At 39.3% G+C, this 27,905-nt stretch overlaps 1 protein-coding gene across 3 annotated transcripts in view; it reads left to right on the plus strand.

Annotated features, from left to right (window-relative positions):
• The window catches only part of POL (Protein phosphatase 2C family protein), a 38,265-nt gene extending 13,161 nt beyond the window's left edge, over window positions 1-25,104 (plus strand). For 2 of the 3 annotated variants that reach the window (XM_088982049.1, XM_088982048.1), the window contains 3 exons: window positions 4,544-4,657; window positions 22,187-22,451; window positions 24,532-25,104. In XM_088982049.1, coding sequence (XP_088838175.1) covers window positions 4,544-4,657; window positions 22,187-22,451; window positions 24,532-24,647 — 495 coding nt within the window. In that variant the 3' untranslated portion in view covers window positions 24,648-25,104. Of the gene's footprint in view, window positions 1-4,543; window positions 4,658-22,186; window positions 22,452-24,531 lie in introns of those variants that run through there. The other variant, XR_016112210.1, reaches the window with a different exon arrangement.
• Window positions 25,105-27,905: the final 2,801 nt, after the last annotated feature.

Raw genomic sequence — 27,905 nt, forward strand, 5'->3', positions numbered from 1 at the left:
ACCATCAAAATTCATCTTGTCTAATGATCCCAAAAAGAATTAGCAATAAAAGCATCATTTTTCATATCTATTAAAAAAAAGCATTGTTTTTCATGCCAAGGTCCCATCCTCTTTGCTTGTGCAGTCACCTAATTGACAACGTGGTCTTTCTATGCATTAGGGGTGATAATTTTCAGCTTGGGAATTTTTGGGCTTGGGCCAGGTTTAGATTTTTGTGTTCAAATGTGGCCTCACCTAGGCCCGCATTAGGCTCGAAATATTTAGGGCCATGCCTGGGCCCAACACTTCCAGCCTGACCCAGCCTGCAATATATTATTTTCTTATCCGCAAAAAGGTAGTTTTATTAAATTAATTATATATGTGAGTAGTACAACTTGATGTCCAAATGGTCATCCCAAAACAAACCAAAGGTGGTTTATAATCAAGCCCAAAAAAGCTGTAGCCTTGTAGTCCCTTGCTTAGAAAGGGAATCCGCTAACCCATTTGCACTTCTTCTCACCCACTTGAATTCAGCATTTATATCCTTTGCAATCCTTTCCACTTCCTTGAAAACATATTTAAGAGTCCATGGGGTATGTCTATTACAACTTGCCCATGAGATAATTACTTTTGAGTCCCTTTCCACCTCCAACTATCTAAGGCACAGTTGCTTTGCTAACTGCAGTCCTTGTAGCAATTCCATCAATTCAGCCTTCAGAGAATTATCAATACTAAGTGGCCTTGAATATAAGGCAAAGATCTTGCTCTCAGAGTTTCTGATTACAATGCCTATGCTTGCCACACCTGGGTTACCCAAGGAGCTCCCGTCAAAGTTCAACATTACTTTATTATTGCCTTTTTGGGATTTCCATTCCACTCTTATTCTCTCTTATATCTATGGGATTTTGCTACCTTAGATCAAACTCTTAGTATATCAATGACTGAGAAATTCTAGAAGCAGTCCAAAGTCTTTACCCAAAGTGCAACCTTCACTTTTATGTAGTCTATTACCTCCTCCAAAGTTCTGCTCTTTCCAGTAAGATTCTGTTGTTCCTTTCTTCCCATACTACCCAACTAATTGCTGCCTTTTGTAGCTCTCCACAATACTCTCCCTCTTTTCTTTGGTTGCCTCGAGAAGTTTTGGTTGAAAATGTCCAACATCTCTTGAGAGGGTCCCACTTGCAGCCAAAAAGAGAATAGAAAAACTCCCAAATGCAAAGTATAAAGGAACAAGAGATTAATAAATGGGAGAGGGTCTCTCTACTATCCCTACATAAGAAACATATATGAGGAGAGAGGCAAGAAAAATGCATTATTTTTTGTAGCATATCACACGTATTTACCTTATCAAGGAAAGCTTCCCTATAGAAAGCTCGAATTTTTTGTGGGAAAATTTCCTGAAATATATAATTTATATATTAAATATAAACTTGTGTATGTTGCATTGCATTCAATGTTTTAAAAAGCATGGGAGGCGTATGATTGGAGGTGCGCTTATAGGCAAGGCACCTTCCCAAAAGGCTGTAAGGTGCATACTATGAGGCATTGATGCCTCTGAGGCGTGAGCCTCAAGTGCATGAGACATGCACCTCAAATGTCTTTTCCATGAGGTGTGCTTCAGGAGTACGCTTCAAATGCCTTATGCACACCCCATACAAAAATAAAGGAAAGGGAAAGGAAAGAAAGAAAGAGGGAAAGAGAAGACAGGGAAAAAAAAAGAAAGGGAAGATAAGGGAAATAAAGTTTGGCCCTATTTGTTTTTTTGTGCCAAGGGGTCCGAGTCCACTTAGGAGAGCGAGTAAAGTGAGCTCGCCTTCGCTTCGATTGGATTCCCACCTCCCCTCCCCTGGTTAGTGTTGTTATGCATCTTCATTCTTCTTGATACAAAACATCTTTCATAGAAAGTATACAAAAATATGATCTCACCTTTGTATTTCTCCAAAGTGGTGTACCCTTTTCAAAACTAGTGGAGAAAGTTGTTACCACCTTCTAATCTCCTGCCCCTTTGTTGTTAAGCCTTTGGGAAAAGCTTTTCGGTTGTAAGCCTTTGGGAAAAGCTTTTCGGTCCTTTTGGTTACAAGTGGAATGTGCCCCTATAGATTGGTAGCCTTTTTGACCTTACAACCTTCAAATGGCTGAAGAGAAGAGGTAAAGTTGTGGAGATGTGCTCGGGCTGCCTTGGTTTGGACGGTGTGGGAGGAAAGAAATGCCAAAATCTTTAATGTTAAGGAAAGGAATGTGAAGGCAGTTTGTGATGTATAATTAACAGGGCTATACGTTGGGCTAAATCAATAGATTTTCAGACTATTCCTTTGATGTTATATCATAGAATCAGTGATTTAAAAGGCACGCCTAGGCGCACGTCCCGGGTGTAACACTTTCAAAAGGCACACACTTGGTGCTCCTTGCGCTTCAGCCTGGGCATGTGCCTTTTGAAAATCTTTGCATTTTTTCTGTTTTTTTGGTGTTTAGCAGTTGGGTTGGAGGCTCTGAAAACCCCAAAATTTGCTAATGTTGCTCATTCATTCATCCTAATAAAAGATATTTATTGTTATTATTTTTTTTGATTTTTTTCGAAGGGCTACACAACGGGGGTAGCCCATACCCCCAACCTAGGTGCAGGTGGGATTTGATCCCAAGTCTCCACTATGACCAACAGGAGGCCTTACCAACCCGCTTGTTCGCTCCTTGCAATGAAAGATATTTTTATGACATACTTAAAGTTATAAAACCGTTTTTATAGGGGTTACAAATTTAAAGCCCTGATATGGACTTGTTTGCACTTGCCTTGGGGGGCTTGGTACAAAGGTAGCTCATAGAATCACGAACGCATAATGTTTAACATAACAGTAGCTATTTGAAGTAATGCAATTGGGAAAAAAATAAAGAGATTAAGAATTTATATGCTTGAATATGTTTTATATGTTATGCTTGATTTTATTTTTAAACTTTCATTTTAATTATGTTTTACATGTTGTGTTTATGTATTTTAATTTGAATAGGTTTTTCAAAGCATTTATTTTAAAATTTATGTTTATATTTTTTATTAATAATGTGCTTAATATTTTCAAGTTTTTGGCATTTTTTATATATTTTTTGTTTTTTTTTTTTTGAAATTTTGATTTTTTTTTGCAGTTTTTGCACCTTGCTTCAAAAAAGGCGCATGCTTCGGGCGCAAAATGGCCCTTGTGTTTTTTTTTTTTTGTACCTTGCACTTTACACTGGGCAGAATTGAAAGTTTGTGGCAAATAGCTTGATTGTTTAAGATAAACCTGTTGTAGCTTGGATACCCCCTGAAGAAAGTTTTGTGAAATTAAATTATGATGGCAGCAGCCTAGGAAATCCGGGGCCAGCTGGTATAGGAGGAGTATTTAGAAATTCCAAAAGGCACATTCTTTCTTTATTTTCAGGTTCTGTTGAGTAGGGGATTTGGTGCATGCTGAGTTCCAAGCAGTAATGCAAGGAGTACAGGTTGCTAGAGAGTTAACTGTGATAGGTTGTTAATTGAAGTAGACTCTAATCTGATAGTTGGATGGTTGAAGGAACCGGATACAGTGGTCTGGTTGAAGGAACTGGATACAGTGATCTGGAAATACAGGGAAGTAATGAAAAGTTAGATGACTGATTAGAGATATGACTATTAGAGTACAATGGGAAAGGGGATCCAGCTAATGGATTGGCTGATTATTTGGCTAAGCAAGGGGTGCATTAGTCTCGGTTGTTTTGGGCTCAGTTGTGACTCTGTTTTCGTAATGGAAGCGGCACCTCAAACGTCTGTATGGATGCTCTCTTTCTAATATTCCTGTTTCTTAATAATTTATTATTATTATTTATCAAAAAAGAAACAAAAAAAAAGGTGAGATCCTCTTTCCTCTTCTTCTTCTTATACCCTTTTCTGCAATATTCTAGTCCTAAAAGAGGTTGCCATGCTGATTTTTGAAGGCAACAGAACATAAATGCAAGTTAGTCAGAATCCATTATTATGGAGATCACTGACATTAGAATTTTGAGATTTGAAATCAAATTGCAGTGTGAAGAGTCTAGTCTATTCATTTTTGATGTGGTTTGGATAGGAATTATTCAATCTAGGGTGGAAGAAGTACAGGCATACTAGGTGCGTAGTCGTTGCTTAGACACTGGTAAGTAGTCAACTGCAGGATTAGATTTCTATGTGAGGGAACTGAAGTGTGGCTAATTGTTTTTACTATAAAAGTCAATTGTATGCAAGTCTGTAAATAAAATCCATTGTACATTTTGAAATCCTTGCTCGTCCCCTATTTAGCAACTTTTGCAACCACGTCAAATAGAAACATGCTTGTTATAGTTTCCTATTGTTGTTTCTTGCATTCTTACTTTTGTTACCAGGAGCCAACTGTGAAGATTGTTGCAAAGAAACATTACTCTATGCTAATGAATTCTATTATTTTATATCCTCTGAGGAGACAACTAATCAAGACATTTTAAATACTAAAGCACTGAGATAAATATAACAAGAATGACCTTGTTGTACTCTTTGTTTAAATGTTTTTATTTTGATCAGCTATTCTTTGTTTAAATGTTGTAGGAAGTTCTGAGAGTCAAAGCAGAGCACGTTGATGACAGCCAAGCTATCTTGAATGATAGGGTGAAGGGACAATTGAAGGTCACTAGAGCATTCGGTGCTGGATTTCTCAAGAAGGTTAGTTTAATGTGTAGTGTTCATCATTTAATGCATTATCTCTGCAATGTGCAATCTATTATTTCTGTGGATTTTCTTTACTTAATGTTTACTCAACAAGCAAATTGTTTGGTTAAATGATTGAGCATGTTTTCTTCCTTTGGTGGTTTTGATGTTAATGGCTCTTTGCATCTTTTTCTGCTTGCATGTGTCTGAATTTGCTCAACAAACTCTTAGGCACATGTGAGTTGGGGATGCTTCACAGAAAGCACTTGGAAGCACATACACACAAACATGCACAAGGGTAGGTATGCTAAGAACTTGTCAATCAATGGAATTGCTGTATGCAGCAAGTTGAGAGTGAATGCTCAGTTTTATTGAGTTTATGCTTAGGAATAGGTAATGTGGTCATTTTAAAGGTCATGGTTGGTTAGGTCGTTCTAGTCTTTAGTTTTAAATGTCTAAAAGTGGTTCAACCAGTGGTTCCATTTACAGGTTGTTTTTTTCTTTCTTTCTTTTTTTTTTTTAAATTTTCTTTGTGTTTTGAATCTTTTCACAAATAAAATGGCAATCAACCTCAATGTGTTCTGTCCTCTCATGAAACACTTCCAAGCTAATGGCATCTTGATTGTCACAATGAAGATGCATAGGAAGTGGTATGAGAAAAAACTATCTCCTGAAGAAGAGTCTTTTACCACATTAGCTCACATGTAACAGTGTTTTCAACCCAGAATTGATCCAGCTGGTTGAACCACCATTTGGGTCGGATTCTGTTGAAACCCACCATTTGGTCAAAAAATGTTGAAACCTGTGAAAATTACCTTGATGTACACAATTAGAGTAGTCCTTGTTGTACACTATTGTATTCTTATTATTTTATTTGTTCTTTTTATCCTTCAGCTCTGTAAGGGCATTCTTGTAACTATACATATCTTTTATCTCTTTAATATAAAAGAAACTCTTTGGGGTGGGGGTCGACCATTCTTGACACCCCTAATTCTGTTTTCTTGCTCTCAATTCGGTTCACTGCTCACACGGTATCAGAGCAGGCTGCCCTTTGATCTTCTTTCTCTATGATCCACCTTGTTTTCTTGATCCATTGAGAACTTGTATCTCTGCCGATTGGTCCTGGACTATTTTGATCTTTCCAGGAACCATTTTTCTGTTTTCTATGCATCCAAAGAGAGATTTTATTGGATCTCTCTCGTTTGACATCCGTTTGCAACAAGATCTGAAAGGAGTTGTTGCCTAGCCATTCTCAACATACTCTGGAAGTTTTACTGAGATCCGTGAAGATTTGAGAGAAATCTAGACTTCTCTTCTAGGCGGTTGTGCCCAGACTTTACTTTTCTGGACTGTGTGTTCAGTTTTCTTCTTCTATTGGATCTTGAACAATCTTTGGTGAAAGTAAGGGGTTTCTTTCTTAGTTTTTGACTCTCTTGGATTCGATTACAACTTATTTCACTCGTTTTTTATCAAGTTTTACTTTAGTCTAGGTCCTTTAAACTTCTGCCGAACCCTATTTTGTGCTATTTTCTTGCTGTAATGGCTCCAGACAGAGGTGATATCATTCCTGTGAAGGATATCTGAATGGAACGGTCACTAAACCAGCTGAGACCGAGGCCAAGGCTTTACAATAATGGAAGTTGGATAATGGTAAGCTTGTTTCTTGGATTATGTGTTCTATTGATTATCAGATATATGTACCTATGAGGAGAATGAAAACAACCTATGAGATGTACTTGTATATGGAAAAAGTTTATCAACAGCCCAACATATCTAAACAGTATCAGATAGAATCAGAAATATTTTCTTATATCCAAGGAGATAGGAGGATACAAGAATATTATTATGGTTTTCTTGATTTATGGGTTGAATATGAGATTGTTCACATTGAACCCTCGGATCTAGTAAAGTGTGTGAAATATCTTCAGAAACACTTTGAGAAGAGAAAGGTGACGCAGTTCTTGATGAGACTTAGACCTGAATATGAGATAATCAGGTCCAACATTCTGAGGAGGGGAACACATCCAGATATGGATTCTGTTTTAGGGGAACTTCTGAGGGAAGAGACTAGACTTCTCACTGTAGCCGGGTTTGATGGGAAGATGGCTGAAGTTGGGGTTGAAACAGCCTTTGTTTCTCCTGGGGGTAAGAAGCCAACCTCCAAGTTCTTCTCCAAAATCCAGTGCTATGAGTGTAAGGGTTTTGGACACATTGCATCTCACTGTAAGAAGAAGAATGTGTGCACCTATAGCAAGCAACATGGTCACATCATTCCAGACTGTCTAGTCCGACTAGCTAAGGGTTCTCAGGAAAAAAACTCAGCCCTGGGCCTATCAGGCAACATATGGACAAGCAACAGATACTGTATCCACCAAGGGTGATTCTTTAGTGAAGGGTGATTCAACAGGTGTCATGGATGAAGGAAAGGTTTGGCAATTGGTGTCTTCTGCTATTTCCTTTGCTTTCTCTGCTATTGGATTGTCTGGTAAGTTCTTTGCATATTGTTCTTCCCCTTCACACGTTTGGATTATAGATTTAGGTGCCACCAACCATATGACAGGAGCCTACCTCAATCACCCAAATCCTTCCACTGAAACTTACCATAAACATATTATTACTGCCAATGGTGAAAAGTTAGACATCATTGGTAGCAATGATTTATCTCAACTATCACCAACCATATCATTTCCTCTCTTCAAAACCCTCTTAGTAATACAAGACTGGTACAAAGGGAAGGGGCGTAGGCTGGGCCGTCTATTTGTACTGGAGTTCGAGAAAACTCAATCAGGAGCATCCTCAACTTTACTCAGTTCTTCTTTGTCTGATTCTCTGCTGAGTTACAGAAATAATATTTTGGATTTATGGCATAAACGGTTCGGTCATTTATATTACCAAAAATTAAAATTTTTATTTGACTTTGGTTTGATTAAGAATAAAATTCCTCCTGTTTATACTTTTGATGTTTCTTGTACCATGTGTTGTTTGAGTAAAAGTCATGTTTTACCATTTTTTTCATACATCTGAACATGCCACTAAACCTTTTGAGATAATACATAGTGATGTTTGATCTGCATCTATTACTTCACGATTGGGATATAAATATTTTGCATTATTTATAGATGATTGTACCAGATATACTTGGATTTATTTTTTGTGGCACAAATCAGAAGTCTTTGGTGCATTTAAATTATTTCATACTATTGTGCAAAATCGATTCAAGTGCAATGTGACTATCCTCCGCTCAGATTCAGGGGGAGAATATAGAGACAGGGACTTTCTGGCCTACTTGAGGAGTTATGGAATTCAGCATCAATGCAGTTGCCCAGACACTCCACAGTAGAATGGTGTGGCTGAACGGAAGAATGAACATATTTTCAGTGTTGTTCGGACATTACTACAGGAGTCTCATACTCTAACTTCGTTTTGGGTAGAAGCCTAGATCTTATCAGCAAGCCATTAGAAGTTCTCAGTGGAAAGAAGCCATGTATTGCGAAATTCAAGCCCTCCATGAGAATGATACTTGGGAGCTTGTGCCAGCTCCTCCAGATGCTTCTATTGTTGGAATCCGTTGGGTCTATACAATCAAACTGAAGTCAGTTGGTTCCCTTGATCGATATAAGGCTCAGTTAGTTGTCCAAGGATACAGTCAGGAATATGGGATTGATTATGAAGAAACATTTGCCCCGATTGCAAAGATCACCACATTTCGGACTCTTATAGCCATATCTGTTGCTCATTTCTGGACTATTTACCAATTTGATGTGAAGAATGCTTTTCTTCATGGTGAATTGAGGGAGATGATCTACATGAAACCTTCGCTTGGATATTGCAGTGATCCTTCATGTGTTTGTCGCCTAAAGAAGTCTCTATATGGTCTGAAGCAAGCATCCAGGGCTTGGTTTGAGCGCTTCTGGGATGTTGTTGTTGTAGCTGGGTATAATCAGAGTTTCTCTGATTACTCCCTCTTTGTTAAGAGAAGACCCTAGGGAATCACTATCCTTCTATTGTATGTTGATGACATGCTTCTAACTAGGGATGATCATGACGACATTTGGGAGCTGAAGTCCTTCTTGGGTTTGGAGGTTCATCGTAGCAGTCGAGGGTTTCTACCTTTTGGCCATCATGAACAAAGTAAACAACTCGACATTTATCACCCTAGTTCCAAAGAAAGAGGGGACCTTGGAAGTTAAGGACTTCAGACCTATCACTTTGGTGGGGAGTTTATACAAAGTAGTAGCTAAAGTACTGGTGACTAGACTAAAGGAGGTGCTGAAAGATTTAATTTCAAGCAACCAGTTTGCCTTTATGGAAGGGAGACCGAATATTGACAGTATACTAGTGGCTAATGAATGTGTAGAAGAAAGAAGACAAAGTGGCAAAGCAGAGGTGGTAATCAAGCTAGATCTGGAAAAGGCCTATGACAAAGTGGATTGGGATTGCTTGGTAGAGATTTTAAACCAGAGAGGTTTTAGAAGTAGGTAGGTGAGATGGATTAGAGGGTGCATAAGCTCTGTTTGGTTTTCAATCCTAATAAACGATGAACCTATTGGCTATTTTAATGCAAACAGGGGCCTAAGACAAGGCTGCCCTCTCTCCCCCCTACTCTTCACTTTGGTGGCTGATATCGTCAGTTATTTGCTTCAAAAAATGGTGGAGTGAAACCTGCTGAAAGGGTTTGAGGTAGGTAGAGAAGAAATTCAGGTATTTCACTTGATGTTTGCAGATGACGTAATCTTGTTCTTGGAGGCGGATTGGGACAACGTATCCAACCCAAAATGGGTGTTAAACATTTTTGAGCTGGTGACTGGTCTTAGAATTAATTTCTCTAAAAGCAGTATTATGGGCTTAAATGTTAGTCAGTTAGTGACTCTTTGTTGGATTGGTTCAAGGAGCTGTTAGGTTGTAAACTGGAGAGGCTTCCCATTGCCTATTCGGGAATGCCTCTTCGTGGGAATCCAAGGAGTCAAAGCTTTTGGGATCCAGTGGTAGAAAAATGTGAGGGATCGGCCACATGGAAGAAAAGCTACCTATCAAAAGGGGGAAGACTTACATTTATTAAGGCTTCCCTTGCCAACTTGCCTACCTATTATCTGTCGGTTTTGTGAGTCCCGGGCAAAGTAAAAATGGTAAGATTGAGAAGCTCCAGCGGGGTTTCCTATGGGAAGGAGGTGGTGAAAAGAAGTGCCATTTAGTTTGTTGGAATCAGGTTTGCAAGCCTAAGGAAGCCGGAGGATTGGGGCCAGGACATATTAAAGAAAGGAACATAGCCCTTCTTGGAAATTGGTTGCGGAGGTACTCCTTGGAGACGGAAGCTTTGTGGATAAAAATCATCAAAAGCAAGTACGAAAGACACGCCAATGGTTGGGATAGCAAGGTCCACTTAAACCGAGTCAAAGCCTCTAACCCTTGGAAAGGTATTTCTTCTTTTTATGACCTCTTTATTGATTCTGTGAGATACCAGGTGGGAAACGGGAATAGAATCAAATTTTGGACTGATTTGTGGTGGGGAGAGGATACCCTCGCTAACTCTTACCCTAGAATTTTTAACCTGTCCTGCTCCAAAGAAGCCACTGTAGCCTTTAGCCTTAGCCCCTCTCCTTCAGAAACCAGTTGGAATCTGAACGTCAGAAGGCCATTAAGAGAGATAGAGCTTGCTGATATATCTAGTTTGCTAAGTTCTCTTAGTGAGGCCTGCATCTCTCTTGTCACCCCTGACTAGAGGATCTGGAAACTTAATCCTGCTGGCAAGTTTTCAACTAACTCCTTTTTCAAGGCTCTAGTGTTGGAAGATCAAAGCTTTCCCTTTCCGATTAAGAATATTTGGAGCTCACATATCCCACATAGAGTTTCCTTCTTTATTTGCTGCTTAATGAAAATAAACACTTGCGACCTGATCCAGAAAAAGCTTAGTGGAAAATTATGTATCTCCCATGTATGTTCTCTTTGCCTTGGCGATGGAGAGATAGCTGATTACATCCTTCTCCACTGCCCTGTCACAAGGAACGTTTGGTGTTTCTTCCTAAACTTAGTTGGCTATAGCTGGGTATTCCTAGAGAAGGTGGTGGACCTCCTGTGGCAATGGAAAGGCAAAGGTTTAGGAAAAAGAGGAAAGGTTATACTGGAGAACGGTGACCCATGCAATCCTATGGGGTATATGGGAAGAAAGGAACAACAGAACTTTTGAAAACAAAACCAGAAATGTTGAAGACCTAATTTCTTACATTACTCTGAAGTTTTCAAAGGCTTGTCCTTAAATGACCTTCATAGCAGCCTTCCAGCTATCCTGCAGTCCTCTCCAAGATCTGAGTCGATCATGAGAAACCTTGATAGAGAGATGGTGTGATGACCCTAAACTTTGACAGCAGTGCCCAAGGCTCTACTGGTCAAGTAGGAATTGGAGGTGTAATCCACGGGGAGAGGGGAATTTGCTGGGTATATAGTGGTTCGATTGGGAGGGCTTATGCTACAAAGGCAGAGGTATTGTCTGCACTTACAGAAATTCGGTTTGCCAAACAGCTAGGATTATTCTCTTTAACTATCAAGGGGGACTCTGCAAATATTATAGCCTGGCTAAGGGAGAAGGAGGGCCTTGGAGACTTGCACATCTGTTAGCTGAAGCTTGGGATATCTTGGAGTCTATGAATGTGAATCTGATCTGAATTCCTAGGGAGCAAAACATTGTTGCTGAAAGCCTTGCAAAATCAGGGGTTTTCAGAGGAAGCTTGTTTAGTGACATCTGTTTGCCCATGTAATTCTGCTTTAGCTGCTTTAGTTTTCTGTACATCCACTCATGTGCTTCTTCCTGTTTTATCATCAATAAAAGTTACCTTTGCTAAAAAAAAAGGGTAGTGTTTTTGATAGATAGATATAAGGTGCTGAGTCTAGATGGTTTTACAATGGCCTTCTATCAAGGTTGTTGGGAGATCCTAAAAGATGATCTTTGTGAGATGTTTAGAGAATTTGTTGATAATCACATAGTAAGCCCAAGGGTCTATGTTACATTTTTTGGCTTTAATTCCTAAGAAGATTGATGTTATTCACCCCAAGGACTTCAGGCCAATTAGCTTGGTGACTAGTATCTACAAAATTTTTAGCTAAGGTACTATTCCTTGAGAATCAAAGATGTGCTCCCTTCCTTACTCTGTAAAGCCCAAGGGACCTTTGTACAAGGAAGACAAATTACAGACCATATCCTAATAGCTAACGAGTGTTTGGCGGAAATGAGAAGATCTAAAAAGAATGGTTTTGTTTGTAAGTTGGATTTGGAAAGGGCCTATAGTAGAAGATGTTGATAGTTGATTTTAATATAATCTTTGTGAAGAAAAGAAGCAGATGTAGAAAGGTTTCAGCTAGAGAGAAAGAGAGAATAAGAAGTAGAAGAAAATGGGAGGTAGCCAAAAAGAATTAGTTCTGGCCGCCCCCTTCCTTTGATTTATATACTTCATAAAAAAGAATGAACAAATACAATAATACCCTTAGTAAGTTGGCTACAAGTAGCTGAAAAGACCTAACTTAAACTAACACAAGCTAATGGGTATGGCCCAATCACTTCCTAACTAAATAAAGTAAATAAAAATAAAACAAAGCTAGTCCTAATAACTTAACATCGGCCCAAATTCAACACTCCCCCTCAAGTTGGGAATAAATGTCATACATTCCCTTGAACTTGCGTAGATCATGCTCCAGCTTTTTTTTTGCAACACCTTTTATAAGAAAATCAGCAAGCTGCAAATCAGATGCAACATATGGAAGGCAAACTTCCCTTGAAGTCACCCTTTCTCTTATAAAATGTCTGTTCCCTTCAATGTGTTCATCCTATCATGTTGAATCGGGTTGTGTGCAATGTTAATTGCTGCCTGATTATCACAGTATAGCATCATAGGTTCTTCTGCCTCAATCCCAATTTCTCCTAACAAGGAACGGATCTAGAGGAGATCTGAAACCCCATGTGCCATGGCTTGCGGGAGTAGGAGAAGAGAGAGAAGCAGCAGCTGCTCCCTCCAGATGCCTCCAAAACAAGTGGGACTTGAACCGCTCCCTTCCGAAAACTTCAAAGAACCCTAAAAAACTAAGGCATCACTTCCTAGGCCAAAAATGAAGAGTCCTACAAAAGCAGGACTCTCCCTTTCTCTAGTTCTTCCTGATTTTGGACCATAAACATTTGTCAAAGCCCATTACCTGCTATCACTAGATCTCCTCCACACATTCCACCTCATCATTTTTCTAAATGGTAAGAATTCCTCCTGATGCACCCCAAGAGGGTGCAAATGCCTAGTTCAATCCCCTGATTCCCCAAATACTTAATCTATCTTCTGTCAATTTCTGAGAGTTTTGTTTCTTGAGTCAAAACTAAATCCAGCTTCCCCTTTATAAGAGTATCCTTTATGAACCTCCTCTTAGTGGCACTGCCTAATACCCTCTCACATTCCAACCAATTTACTTCATTCTTAAAAGAAGTGGAACCCAAACCATATATTCCTTAGCTTAATGCTCCCCTCCCCTTTGTTTTCTCCTGTTTACTTCCCTATCATAAGCTATCTCACTAATCAATTTGCCCACTTCACTCTTCTTCCTTTTCTTTACCTTCTCTAAGCCTTTATCCTTCCTCAAGTACACCTTTACCCCTCTCGAACTTTCTATGGTAGCCTTCCTTTTATTCTTACTTAAACTAACCTTTTGTTCTGGAGACAAATTCCTACCCTCCAAGTCACTATCTCTGCTCCTACGAGGTGGGGCAGACCTATATGAGTTTCCAGTTCCAGCATTCTCCTTGTCAACCTTTAAAATCAAATCTGTTAAAATTGTCTAACACCTAGTCAAGGACTCTCTCCTCCGCAGCAATTTCACCCTTCTTTTCTACGTCTACTGAGAAATCAGGCATAGTGACAACTTGATCCCAGCATTCAAGGGATCTTGAGGAATAGTTGGAGCTGCAAAAATCAGGGGACACACAAGGGGAAGCAACATTAGCAACAAAAAAAGCAGCATTAACAAAAAAGGAATCAAAGTGAGGGACAACCGAGGAGTGAGGAACTCCCTGCTCTAAACTTTCGCTAGCCACCCCATCAACAGGCTTTGATTGGTCAGAGACTTATCAGGTAAACCTTGTTCAACTTTCTGTGACAATCGCTCTTGAGTTTCCTGGATCGACAAGGGGTTATGATATTTGATCCCAACTTGTGTATCTTGTCTTTGGTCTTGGCATGGTGGGTTGACATGTACTCCTAACACAGCCAAGATCTCCTCACAATCGGTAAAAGTCTCTACAGAACCAAGAATTTTTAGCTGCACTGTGTCATCACAAGAATTCTCCTCAAAATTTTTAGCTGCAATTTTCTTCTCAAAATTCTTTTCTGCACCATGTTTTCCAAGATCTCTAGATATTTGCACAATAGATAAAGTTTGAACCTCGTCTTTCTGACAAAATCTCTTTAACAAGGGCAGCATAGTGGTCCTCAACATAGCTATTCTCTCCATATTCCCTCCTTTGTGTTATTACCCTTATTGGTTGTTATTAGTACCTCTTGTACCTCTCCATCCAGCATCATTTTGTGTTCAGCTAAGCTCTTTTTAAGTTTCTTCACTACTTGCAAGTTCCCTATAGGCCTCTATGATGTTGTCCAAATTGGCTTCTTGAACCAATTTATTTGAGGTGATGAGAGCAGTGCTTGGCTTAGGTTCTTTCTTTGGACTGGAATTGAGCCGCATTGGCTTAATTGTTTAAGAGTTATATTCTTATTGTCTTTCACAAAACTATATGTATTCTTGTCCCCATAATGAATAGTCTTACAATCATGTTGCCATTGGGCGACCCAAAAGAATATACATGCATCCATTGAAACAACATCACACCCAATAGACTCTTCAAATACATTACTAAGGCTGCATTTGGATGCAATGTAAATCAAGAACCGATGTAAAATTTACATCGGTTCGGTTTTGTAGGCGTTTGGAAAGAGGGTTTAATTATTATCAACGTAAAACTTCATTCCGGTTCAGTTTTGCTTGCATTTGGATGGAGTGGAGTTTTACATTGATAATTGATGTAAAACTTTACACTTCGACCCATCGCTATTTTCAAAAGCAACGGTCACTTTCTGTTAGACAGTTTTGTATGCCCTTAGCTTCAATCAAAATTGATGTACTTTGAGTTTATTGTAAATGAATAAAAGTGCATATTTGATTCATGTTCCCTTGGTATGTTTCTGTGTAATACCCTTAAACTGGACACTTATTGAGACTCGTGTTAGTTTAGAATGTTCACAGCCAGTGGGTCGGTCTGGGGAGACCTATCTTGACAAGGCTGACACTGTGGTGCCATCAAGTCGGTTGAGGTGGCTTGTCTCAGCTACCGGGGTGAGACCCCAGGCACATACAGTGTGGGATTAATTGAATCTTTGAACTTGACCAGATTTCCAGTATTGCCCTGGACCTTGGAGATTGATGGGCAAAACTGGAAAGTTACACCCGACCCCTAGACTCGATTATGATACTGCACTAGGTATCGGATCGGGGTGTCTTTGATGTACCAGTCAGTGAGATCCTTAGCGGGGGTCAAAACCTGAGTATGTTGGGACAATCCAAGAATTCATCTGAGTGGGTGATCATAGTGACAGGACCAGCCCCTTTGTCGGACAAAGGTAATGATCGGGGATGCACTCTCACTGTTGGAAACCAAGACTGCCAGCAGCCGATTTCAACCGTTGAGATTTGTTTTGCAAAGTATATTTTATATGAGATATAAAAGTATATATATTATGGTTTCTAAAATGTTTGCAAAAGGTTTTAATTCCCGGGATCCATATAAGTGGAGAGTGCAACACTGTTCCTTGCAGCCGAGGGAGAGGTCCTCTCTTGTCGGGTAGTGTAAGATCATTATGGGCTGAGAGGTTAAGTGTAAGACCATTGAGGATAATACCTGATGGGCTAATCTTGCATCTGCCCAGTCCCTGGGTGTTACAAGGTGGCTTGGCCTAGGGACCACTTGGGGTAAGTGTTGGGCCCATAGAGCCCATTTGATGGGTTTTAGGGTGTGCATTGTCTTTAACAGTGTATTCGATCAGGCCTTGTAACAAAGGCTGGGCCGAACCCATGTGGCTGATGTGTAGATCAATGCTTGGGTCCCATGCCATACAAGGAAGCCCAACTGGGCAGCAGTTAGGAAGGTTAAGTGAGCATAAGCTTGATGGGCCTAAAGCCCATTTCGAACTGGGCTATTTATTTAGTTAATTAAAGGGGCGAATTCTGAGATGGATTAGCAGATAGGATAGGGTCTTAATCCTATCCACTCAGAGAGTCCAGATCTGAATCACATTCAGATCTAGAAACCTCCTAATGGGGTTAGGATAAAGCTAATCTAATCTGCAGATAAGATAAGGGTTTATCCTTATCACTAGAAGAGAAGGCTGATCCAAATATGATTTGGATAAGCACCTCCTAATGGGATTAGGAGCTGATCTTTTATTTTTAACAAAAAGGAGGGGGCGGCAGCCTTGAGAGAGAACAAGAAACACATCAGATCCTCTTTAGTGCTGAAATCAAGAAGAGAGAATTCTGCAGCCTGCGAATACTCTCTTGCCGCCTCCCTGCTCTTGTCGCCCTGTTTGCCAGTTCGATCTCCAGCTGTGGGAGAAGTCAAGATTGGATCTTGACATCAGTTCTTTGAGAAAGGATTGAAAAGGAAGTTGTGCTCACGTCCCATCATACTGTTTCTTGCGAAGGACATAGTTCTTGGGGAAGAACACTGCTGATTCTGCTCCATCCTGCACTGCGCCATCTTCAGTGGGAGTAGTCATTGGATCCTTCCTTGGGCGTGAACACCTTCGTTGGGAGATATTACTTCTCCATATCAGGTATTATTCTCTCACATTCCTTTTGGTTCAGATCTGGTTCAGTTTAAGGTTCAAGATTTATCTTTGAAAATATAATTTTCTAAATAGGGAATGTGATTCCCAGTTGAAGGGAGATGAAAAAATTTTTGAAATTCGCCCCTTATTCCGCAATCTTGGGCGTCCATGTGATGGATCTCTCATCTCTTCACTTTCATGGTTCAGTGTAAAACATCATTGGTGTATTTTTACACTGATTCCAAATGCAGCCTAATAGAAAAATTAACTACACGTTTAGAAGAAGCTTTTAATTCATTTCCTTTGTTGAACCACAAAATGTGATATGGTTGAGGGTGTTCAACATTCTTGAGTTGCAGCTTGTGCATCATCTTTTCAGACACAAGATTTTGCAGCTTGTGCAGTGTGTTGTAAAGATATTCTTTCTCAACCAGTCCCCCTGGTAGTGGCTCTTGAGGTGCAATCATAGTGTCGTATCACTAACACTTCATTCTCAACATTCCCTTCCAAATTTTCTTCTTCTAAGGCCTTAGCCAGTAGTTTCAGCTACTTGTCCTTCCTGAACATGGCATATGTCATCTCATTCATTACTTCATCAGCCAAATGTGTTTTGTCTTTCAACCCTTAGGACATTCATTTGAACGATGTCTGAACTCCATACATCTAAACATTGAATAGCAGGATGCCCCTGGCTGCCCTTTACTGCCTTTGAGATTCCTTGGGTTGTAGGTCATGTTTGGTTGGTCACATGGCCCCAACTAGTCTTAACACTTGTTACATCACCATCTGCAGTAGTACTTTGGGCTATAAGTTGAGCAAGATGTTTAGTATGTTCCTATAGCCCCCTTATAACCTCTTGAAATACCTCTATAATAATATTTTTGTGGTCTCCTTCTACCTTTATTACGTTTATGTGCACCCCTTGCAACCATAATAATGTAAGCAAGATATAAGAAGAATATTAACTTTGAAGCAATCCCAAGGAAAAAAAAACTTGCTTTGATACCACTTGATGTGGACAGACATGTTAGACAGTGTATGCCCTTACCTCTAATCAGCTTGATGTACATTATGACATTTATTGTAAATGAATAAAGTACATATTTGATTCATGTTATTATGGTGTGTTTCTGTGTAATACCCTTAAACTAGACACTAATGAAACTCATGTTAGATTAGAATCTTCGCACCCATTGGATAGATCTGGGGAGATTTATCCTGCTAAGGCTGACACTGATGTGCCGCCAACTTGGTTGGGGTGGCTTGTCTCAGTTGCCAGGGTGAGACCTGAGGTACATGCAGTGTGGGTTTTCTTGAAACTCTGAATCGGACCAAATTTCAGTGTTGCCCTGAACCTTGGAGACAGATGAGCAAAACTTGAATGTTTCACCTGACCCCTAGACTCGATTATGGTACCGCACTAGGTGTCGGATTGGGCTGTCTTTGATATGCCAATCAGTGAAATCTTTAGTGGAGGTCAAAACCTTGGTATGTTGGGGTAGTCCAAGAATTCACCTGAGAGGGTGATCATAGTGACAGGATCAGCCCCTTTGTCGGACTTGGGGAATGCACTTTCTCTGATGGAAATCTAAATTGCTGGCAGTGGATTTCAAATTTGTTTGAAATTTGGTTTTGCAAAGTATATTTATATAGAGATATACTTATATATTATGTTTTCACAAATTGTTTGCAAAAGGTTTTAATTCTCGCGCTCCATGTGAGTAGAGAGTGCAGCATTGTACCTTGCAGCCGAGCGAGAGGTCATCTTTTGTCGGGTAGTGTTGGATCATTATGGGCTGAGAGGTTAAGTGTAAGACTATTGGGGGTTATACCTGATGGGCTAATCTTGCATTTGCTCAGAGTCCTTGGGCCTTCATAAGATGGTTGGACCCAAGGACCATTTAATGTAAATGTTGGGCCCATTAAGAGCCCTTGGTGATGGACTCAATGGTTCACTATGTCCTATAGTGAATTCGGCCAGACCTTGTAACTAAGGCTGGGTTGAACCCAACTGATGTGTAGATCAATGATAGGGTCCCATGCCATAGAAAGAGAGCCAAGCTAACCATCATTAAAATGAAGTGAGCCTGAAAGCTTAATGGGCCTAAAGCTCATTTCGAACTGGGTTAATTGGATTAATTAATTAGGGGTGAATCTGGGTATGGATCAGCAGATGAGGATAACTTTTATCCACTTAAAGAGTCTAGATCCAAGTAGAGATTTGGACCAGGAAACTTCTAATTTGATTAGGAGTAGCTGATCTTGATCTGTAGATAAGATAAGGGATTATCCTTATCACTTAAAGAGTTTAGAACACAAATAAAGATTTGGATCAAGAAACTCCTAATCAGATTAGGAGATCATCTCTTAAAGTGCTATACATCTGCCTCCAGTTCTCTCTCACTGCTCTTGCCACCCCACCCTGGTCGATCTCCATCTCTTGGAAGTGATCATGATTTGATATTGATATTGTTTCTTGCTGGAAAAAACAATTTTGAAGCTGTGCTCACTACCCCATTCGATTCTTGCTGAAGATTCAAAGGTTCTTGGCGAAGAACCACTTGCTGATCCTGCCTCATCCTAAGTTGTGTCATCTTTAGTGGAGGGAGGATTTGGTACTCTCTTTGGGCATGAACACCTGCATTGGTAGGAGCTTTTTGTGTGGATTCCGTATCAGGTATACCTCTCCCTAATCTTGTTTTCATATTTGGTCCAATTTGGTTACAAGAATGAAACTTGAAAATGCAGCTTTCTAAATTGGGAATATGATTCCCGGATGGGAGTAAGAAAATTTTTGAAATTTCGCCCAACCACCCTATATGGTTCGGCCATCCATATGATGGATCTCCCATCCCTTCAATGAGCATAGCGGTACAAAGCTAAAACAACAAAAGCAAACATGATTCTTATATATTTCAGAATTGAACCTGGTTTAGAACTCTTCCTTGAACAATTTTGCTATAATCAAGGTTCTAAATATCGATACAGGCTGATACACCGGCCTGTATCAATGCTTTTTTTTTGTGTGTTTTATTTATTTTTTCAAAACCGGTTCAAAGGGGTCGGTTTAAGTCACGACGACCCTTTGAACCATGGCCTGACCCGATACACCCCCTATAGGGGTGTAGGGGTGTATCGGAAAGGCCCCGATACAATATGTATTGGCCAATACGAGCCGATACGAGCCAATACGTAACAATATTTTGAACCTTAGCTATAATAATAATGGCATCAAGCTGGCCTCTCACAGTCACACGAACATGTAGCGATGGAGTAAGGCTCTCAATGGGTTGATTCCTCAAAACCCAAGCTCCCAATACATGAAAATCCTAAGTTGGGGCGAGCTACAGCTCACATAAAAGAGAGAGAACTAAAAAACCACCATTAGAAACAATCCTTTTCCCTTTTAAGATTTGATGGCTTGTTGGTGAAGCCAACTAAGATATTTACACATAAGCCCCTTAATTGTCTCCCTTTCATAAACAACTCCTTAATAACCAAAGTACCTTCAAACAACCACCCAAAAGATATTTTTTGTTACAGAAACACCCTGTTAGTGTCAACTGTATAGGGGTAGTTTAGTCTTTCTATTTATGTTTAAGCTGATGTATAATGTTTATGTTGAGTGATGTGTCCCATACTTAAGTAGGGGCATAATGGTCTTTTGATTTATTTAATAGAAACATATAAATATAACCTGGCCGACTAGAGAGAGTGACTTTTCTCTCTTGTTCGAACCAGTTTTCTCCTCCTTTCTTCTCTTCTCTTCTTCTCTTCTTCTGTCTTCTCTCTTCTAATCTTCCCCTAATACTATTTCTAACAGAATTCTAGTGCAGGTCTGAACTTTATCACACCCAAAGGGCCAAAATCCAACAGAGGTACACTCAACTGCCCCCAGACCAGAATCTAAATTATAAAATGACAAAAACACCCCTGGACCCAAACCATGACCATCCTAGTTATTGGTATGACTTGCACCACAGCCTGCACATCCTCCACAAAAACTACCATGATCACGACAACCAGCATTCTCAGAGAGTTTATTTATATATATTTTTATTAATAAGGAGATTTATTAATAGAAAAATCATTGCTATATATATTCTGGACCTATAGGAGTAGGGGATTCAGTTAATGCTGAAATTGAAGCAGTGGTACAAGGAACTGAATTTACCAAAGAGCTGAACTGTGAACAGCTGCTAACCGAAGGTGATTCCAAGCTGGTGATCCAGTGGTTAAATGAACCAGAAACAGCAGCCTGGTCCTATAAAGGGGCTTTACGAAGGTTCAAATGTCTAACTACAAACATGTCAGTTCTATTCCAATGGGAAAGAAGATTAGCAAATGGGTTAGCAGATTCACTAGCTAAACAAGGGGTGCATAGGAATCAGATGTTTTGGGCTAAACTGTAATTCTTTATTTTATTCTGAGGCTGCATCTCGTGCCTTATCTTGGGAACTTTCTCTGTGTATCTTTTTGCTTCTAACCTATTAATAAAATCACTCCTTATTCATAAAAAAAACATTGTTCATACCCGAAAAGTAATATTTAACAAAATAGCCCTGCGCCCTGAGACAGCTAGCGTTGAACAATCTGTAATTGAACAAGCTCATATCCACCCTTGAGACCAAACAAGAATTTCACTACATAGATACCCTTGAGACCAAACAAGAATTTCACTACATAGATATAACTCCTTTGTTGTTGTATCACATCAGAGGAAAGTAGGTGGTATATATTAGGTTCTTCACACAACCCTATTTAACCCGGAGTGATAATCTTCAAGTGTCTTCTAGATGTATTGTTAAGGAGCGCTGATACAACTGATGAATATGATTATTTTTTTACTCCCAAAATACATTTTCTTTACTTGATGTCACATTTGTCTGGCGGTACCCAAGAAGATCAAACTAATGGTAATTTTTAATTCTGGCTCACCATTTTTTTTGGTACTATAACTTTCATGAAGTATTTTTCAGATAGGATGACAAATGACAATATGACAATATGACAAACAAAACTCTATTAACATGCTAAAGGCCATCACCAAATGTTGTCCTAGCCATCCAGTGGTACTGGCCTGCTGGGTGGGTGGGGCAGACAGGATACAGGGTAATGGTCCAGTAGACACACTCAGAGTTCAATCTGTCTTTTCACTCTTGTCAGCCCAATATCTTACCATCAGACCAAGCAATGGCCCCAATATCATATGCACTTGTTACTTTTGTCGAAAAGAAAACGTAGATGGGGTACAAAAAAGGGAAAAAAAATACTAACAAAACTGATGGGCAAGAGCCACAACCTAAATACCACGGGGAAAAGAAATACTACAAAAATTGTATCCATAAAAATCTCTCCCATGGTCCAGAAATCCTCTGGACACATCAACCAGGAACTCACCAAACTCCTCTTTGGTATGAGTCTGAACACTACACCCATGAGCAACAGATCCTTCAATCTTCAGCCATCATTACTTGAATGAAGCAAATTTTTGAATTAAGATTTTATTGATACTGTTGCCACCTGCCCTGCATTTTTCCATGGTCCATTCTCTTCTATGGGTTGGAGAGTGAGATTGGAATACCCTTGTTATGTAGGCACTTCTATTTGACTGTAAACCATTGTTCATGCAATTTAGAAAATGCACATTTTCTTGCTGAATTGATCAAACTTTACCATATTTATTTGTTGGATGCAGCCAAAATGCAATGATGCTCTGCTGGAGATGTTTCGGATTGATTATGTGGGGACTTCTCCTTATATCAGCTGTGTCCCTTCAGTTGTTCACCACCGGCTTTCCTCAAGTGACCGCTTCTTGGTCCTCTCTTCAGATGGGCTTTATCAGTACTTCAGCAATGAAGAGGTAGTTGCTCATGTTGCATGGTTCATGGAACATGTGCCTGAAGGTGATCCTGCCCAGTACCTCGTCGCTGAGCTTCTCTTCCGTGCTGCCAAAAAGAATGGTTAGTTGATGCTTATTAGCTTCTACCTTTCTATAACTCCAGATTATTCCGTAGGATAGAATACTCAATTTGGCCTGGAGGATGGTCATGCTCCCTGGAGTACTAATTACATGGCACATGCTTTGGGCAATGGATGGCATCTTCAGTTTGCCACACCTGGGAGATTTCCACTGTTGGAATTTATCAAATCAAATGATTCCAACAATTTAACCTTTCACTTCTTTTATAATGGAGAGAAATAAAAACTGTCCATAAAATCCATAAACCAAATAATTAAGAAATTGTACATGGGGTGCACATATGCAGGATAATGGGGCAGAAAAAAGGATCATAGGAAGTTCTATGTCAATTTAGCATAATTCACTTTACCAGGAGGTTTTAGAATGATGTATTAGCAAGTCAGCATTCTCCTATTGTAGATTGAGAACATATTAGTTTTGTACGGTACAACTGTATTAAAGGTCTGAATACAGTAACCTCTGATAGTACATCAATTTGTTAAGTATATTCTTCTTTCACCAATAAAAAAAGGTCTTCAATTTTTTATTATTTACTGATAAGAATAGATTTTATCAGATATTATTATAATAGAATTTCAGATTGTGATAAGATCTAGTCTTTATACTCTCCCTTTATATTACAAGTAGCTCTTGGATCCTTCACCCCCAAGTAATAAAAAAAGTTTGACACTGCCTATTCTTCATTGGCAGGCGTCACAAACAGTTCAACCCTGTTTATGCTTTTTCTTGCATATCTGTCAACCAAACAATTTGTTGACCTTTTGATCCACCTGAATAAGGTATTCAGGTTTCTGGCAATAGGGGTGTTCACGGTCCGGTTCAGTGCGGTGGAGAAGATCTCAGACCAAACCAGTATATTACGGTTTGAGAAATTTCTAAACCAAATCAAACCGTTTTGGTATGGAAACCAAACCGTTTTATTACAGTTTGGTGTGGTTTCTAATACGGGTTGGGGACTGGACCATTCTATGGTTTTTTTTGGGCTTAACTCAATTAAAAAGCCCAAATAGCTCCCCTAAAAATTAAAACTTAAAACTTTTATGTATTATTTTATTATAAAATAAAGAGTTCATTATATATTTATAATTTTATGCATTCCATTTAGATATGTTATATATAATGTATATATATATATATATATTTATATATATATATGTATGTATGTATGTATGTATGTTTATAAAATTTTGGTTTACGGTTTATGGTTTGGTTCGGTTTATAAAATTCAATAAACCAAACCAAAACTGAAAACCACAATTTAGAAAATTCTCAAACTGAACCAAACCATTTATAGGTATAAACCGAACCAAACCACAAATTTGTTTTGGTTCGGTTCGGTTTTGCAGTTTGAATCGTATAATGAGCACCCCTATCTGGCAAGGAATCTTGCATCCCTTATGATTCTGTATACTTAGGGGACCTTTCCTACACCATTCATTTGCCATATCACCTCAAACCTCTTCCACCTCCCACCTTGATTGAATTGCCAAGACCAGAATACATGAATACAACCACTTGGATGATCTGGTGATAATTCCCACTATAACTAAATTCTCTTGGTTGCCATGACAGCTACTATCAAAATTTAATAGTAGGGTATTCGAAGGTGGACATCACTCCATGGAGATGTCATGGCTACAGAATATGGAGGCATGATTTTGGGAATACAGGAACGAGTTAAAGAAAATTAGGTGGTTGACCAAGGACATGGAAATTAGATATTGTTGGGTTAAAGGGAAAGCTAATTGTGCTGCTGATTGTAAAGGGAAAGCTAATTGTGCTGCTGATTGTATGGCTAAACAAGGGGTGGGGAGAGAACAAACGTTTTGGGTACAATTGTTTAAGAGGGGAGAGATAAGATGGTTTATCTCTCCGTGTTTATTGTATATGCCCTTTTCTTTATTAACTAATGAAATTGTGGTTATTGATCAAAACAAAAAAAAATATCATCTGTTGAGAATGGCCAAATCCTTGATTCTATCCAATCGGTAGATCTAAAATTCTTTCATATGCTTGAATTACTTTATCTCCTTTTGATATATTATTATTGTCTGTTGCAGGGATGGATTTTCATGAGTTGCTTGATATTCCCCATGGTGATCGCCGGAAATATCATGATGATGTTTCAGTTATGGTGGTTTCCCTCGAGGGCAGGATATGGAGATCATCGGGCTAATATTTTTTGTGTGCATAATGCTTCACAATGTGACATTTTTCAAGCTAGGAGTAATGCATCCATTTTTTTTCTTTCTGCAATTTAGCTATTGATCTCCCATTCCTCTGGTGGGTTCTTGCCGTTGGGACTTGGGCATCTTCACTATGCATATGCAATTTTATCAGTTGAACCCATCCTCGAGACATTTGAAACAGCAATCATCTGTTAGACCAACTGACTTGGATGGTGTTTGGCATCAAGGTGTTTTTTAACCGTTGTGTTCGAGCATATCAGCAATAAAATTCACCCCACCCCCATCCCCCTGCCAAAAGAAAGGGAAGAAAATCATCCAACGTTTTTTTGTTACACATTTGTTTGGTAGAGACGTGCTGACTAGGCATTTAAAGTGTTCTGGCTTTTTAATTAAAAATTTTGTTGCAATTAGAATGACAATTCAGAAAAATTTTCTGATTTACTAGCTTTCAGTGGGTCGCTTCATTAAGGGAAATTATAGTAAATGAGTAAATCCCGAGTGAAGAAATGTCCGAAATGGCGAAATGGTTTTTCTGATAATTGCCCCTTTGCATTGAACTCTTGTGCATTATTTTTTTTGTTGGTGTTTCAGCATAAATGGGCATGGACAGGCACGAAGTTTTAGCATTTGGGCTAAAATTCTGATGTGGCAAATTATTTAAATGCAGTGGTCAAGAAATACATGAATGCCAAACACCTTCAGGAATTAGGATTTATTAATTCAGGTGGGTAGATCTAATCAGCCCTTCAAACTCGGACTTCCAAACCAGTGGTTGGTGAGAGAGGGAGGGATTAGGGAGGCAGTGCAAGGCAATGCCAAACTATTTCTTATATTTAATGCTTACCATTGAAGTTTACGATTTAAGTGAAGATAAAGCAATGCCAGCGAACTTGGAGGAGTGTAAGGAGGCCAAGGGTTTCTCACCACAAGCCTCACATGGAGCCCTTTGTCTCCTCCACACGTGAAATTATTAGAAGTTTAAAACCCTCTTTTTTTTTTTAATATTCTATCACAAAGTCTAATAAGTCTCAATGTACAAACATGTATTCTCATAAAAACCATCTTATGTCTTAGTTTTTTTTTTTTTTATTATTAAAATCTATCATTACTCTTCTCTAATTAACTCATTCTTAAATAGTTAAATATGGAGGAGTGTATGGAGACCAAGGGTCTCTCAGACTCTCACTACAGGCCTCACATAGTCTCTCCCCTTCTCACCTTCACACATGTGAAATATTAATAACCCTCTTATGTCTTAATCTCCTGTCATAAAGTCTAATAAATCTCAATGTGCAAACATGTCTTACTCCTGTCATAAAGTCTAATATATCTCAATGTACAAACATGTCTTGTCATAAAAACCTTTTTGGACTCGCTATTGTTTTGGATTTTGAGAGGGGGAGGGGGGTTGGCCTTTCTTCAGATTTATGTGAGATCCGCATCACTTATCGGGTAAATGATATCCATCATGTGGGTAAATAACTTTCCCATATGGGGTAAAGGTGCCTACACTTGGATGGGACAAAATTGCCCCTGTTAATAATGGTTTTTAATGGTTAAAATGGTCATTTTCTTATTTACTTGGAAAATAAAAGAACATGAGTACCTGGGTAAGTAACTTCCCCAAAAGTGAATGAGGCCTTCATGTCTTAGTTTTTCTATTAAAATCTATCATTATTGTGGGATCAACCCATCACCCAACCCGCCCATTTAAATGGGTTGGGTTGGGTTGGGTTGTGTTGGGTTGTGTTGTGGATAACCATTGGGTTAACCATTACAAACATAAGTCATTTAAATTATTGACTAAATTTAGTTTTGTCTTGAGTCAACACACTTCACCCAACATAAATCCAAATCAATTTGACCCAAGTCCGGACCAGTTCAACGCGGTTTGACCAGATCTAGCACATACTAATCTGGGTCGACCTGAATCCGAAATAGACCCTAGGTAGGATGGTTCAGTACCGCTTGCTCTGCCAGGTTTGGGTCGTCCGTTACAACTAGTATTCACACAAATTGACCCGACCCGGTCGACCCGAATCCGATATGGTTACGAATGGGATGATTTGGTGCCCGTGTTCTTTGTCCGGTTTGGACCGTTCGCTCGACCAATATCCACATAACCTGACCCGAATCCGAACCGACTAGATTTACTTACATTGGCCGGGTCAGTCGGTTCCAAACCCGTGCATAAGCTTGATATGGTCCAGTCCAAGTCAATCCACCATTGACATGCATGTAATGTGATTTGAACCTTCACCACTTGTGTAAATAGTGACTACAATTACCACCAGGCTATGACCAATTTATTTGTTAAGAGAGAGTTAGTGTGTTTTTTAAGTCCATAAATATAAGATTAATGGGTTTGGGCGGGTTGGATTGGGTTAAAGTGGGTTTAGGTTGAACCCAACCCATTTAATTTTATATAACTGGGTCATTAATGGGTTGGTGGGTGATGAGACTAAAAAGTACCCTATTTTTATCTCCAAATATTCAATCCTTTTCATTAATTTAGCACTTAATTGGACTGATTACTCTTGTATTTAGATTCAGGGCAAACAAGAAGGAAATTGGAAGAAAACAAGGCAAATCGAACGATTTTGCACAATTTCGGCACCATTCGATAATCTGGGCATAACTCTCAATTCCGGACTCCGATTTGGATAATTCAAGAGGCATCAGAAATATGAAAGAAAGGCACACAACTTTTATGTTTTGGATTTTGACAGATTCGGTCCGCATCAAAGATGGAACCGGTCTCGAAATCGGAGCAAGTTCGTAGCAAAGCCCATTTCATAGCTGAAGCTCAATTCGTAGAATAGCCTTGTAGTAGCCCAAGATATTAAAGCAGCCCAACTCGAATTCAAGAGCCTAGAGTCCCAGTTTCGAATGTAACCTCCAAAAGGAGAGTCTTATTAGATTTAAATTTTGAATGTAATCCTATAAAGATAAGAAGATTGGATTAGATCATTAGATAAGAGATGAGATAGGATTAGTTCAAAACAGATCAGGACTTTCTAACTTGAGGATAAATTCCTAGAAAGAGTTGGAGAGAGCCCCTCCTCCTAAAGCTATATAAAGGGGGGGGGGGGGGACCAGCTTTAGGCATCATCCAGCAGTCAAGCATTAAGCAACTCAAGCTACGAAGAAGATCAATTCGGCCTATTGAGAAGCAAAGCCTGGAGGGTTTGAAAATCATGAGCAACTAAGCCTTTTCTTTTCTAGTTCAAGGGGGGAGGTTCGAT

Source organism: Nelumbo lutea, chromosome 4 (assembly GCF_056320005.1).
Source record: "Nelumbo lutea isolate HS-2025 chromosome 4, American lotus-T2T, whole genome shotgun sequence".
NCBI lineage: Eukaryota > Viridiplantae > Streptophyta > Magnoliopsida > Proteales > Nelumbonaceae > Nelumbo > Nelumbo lutea.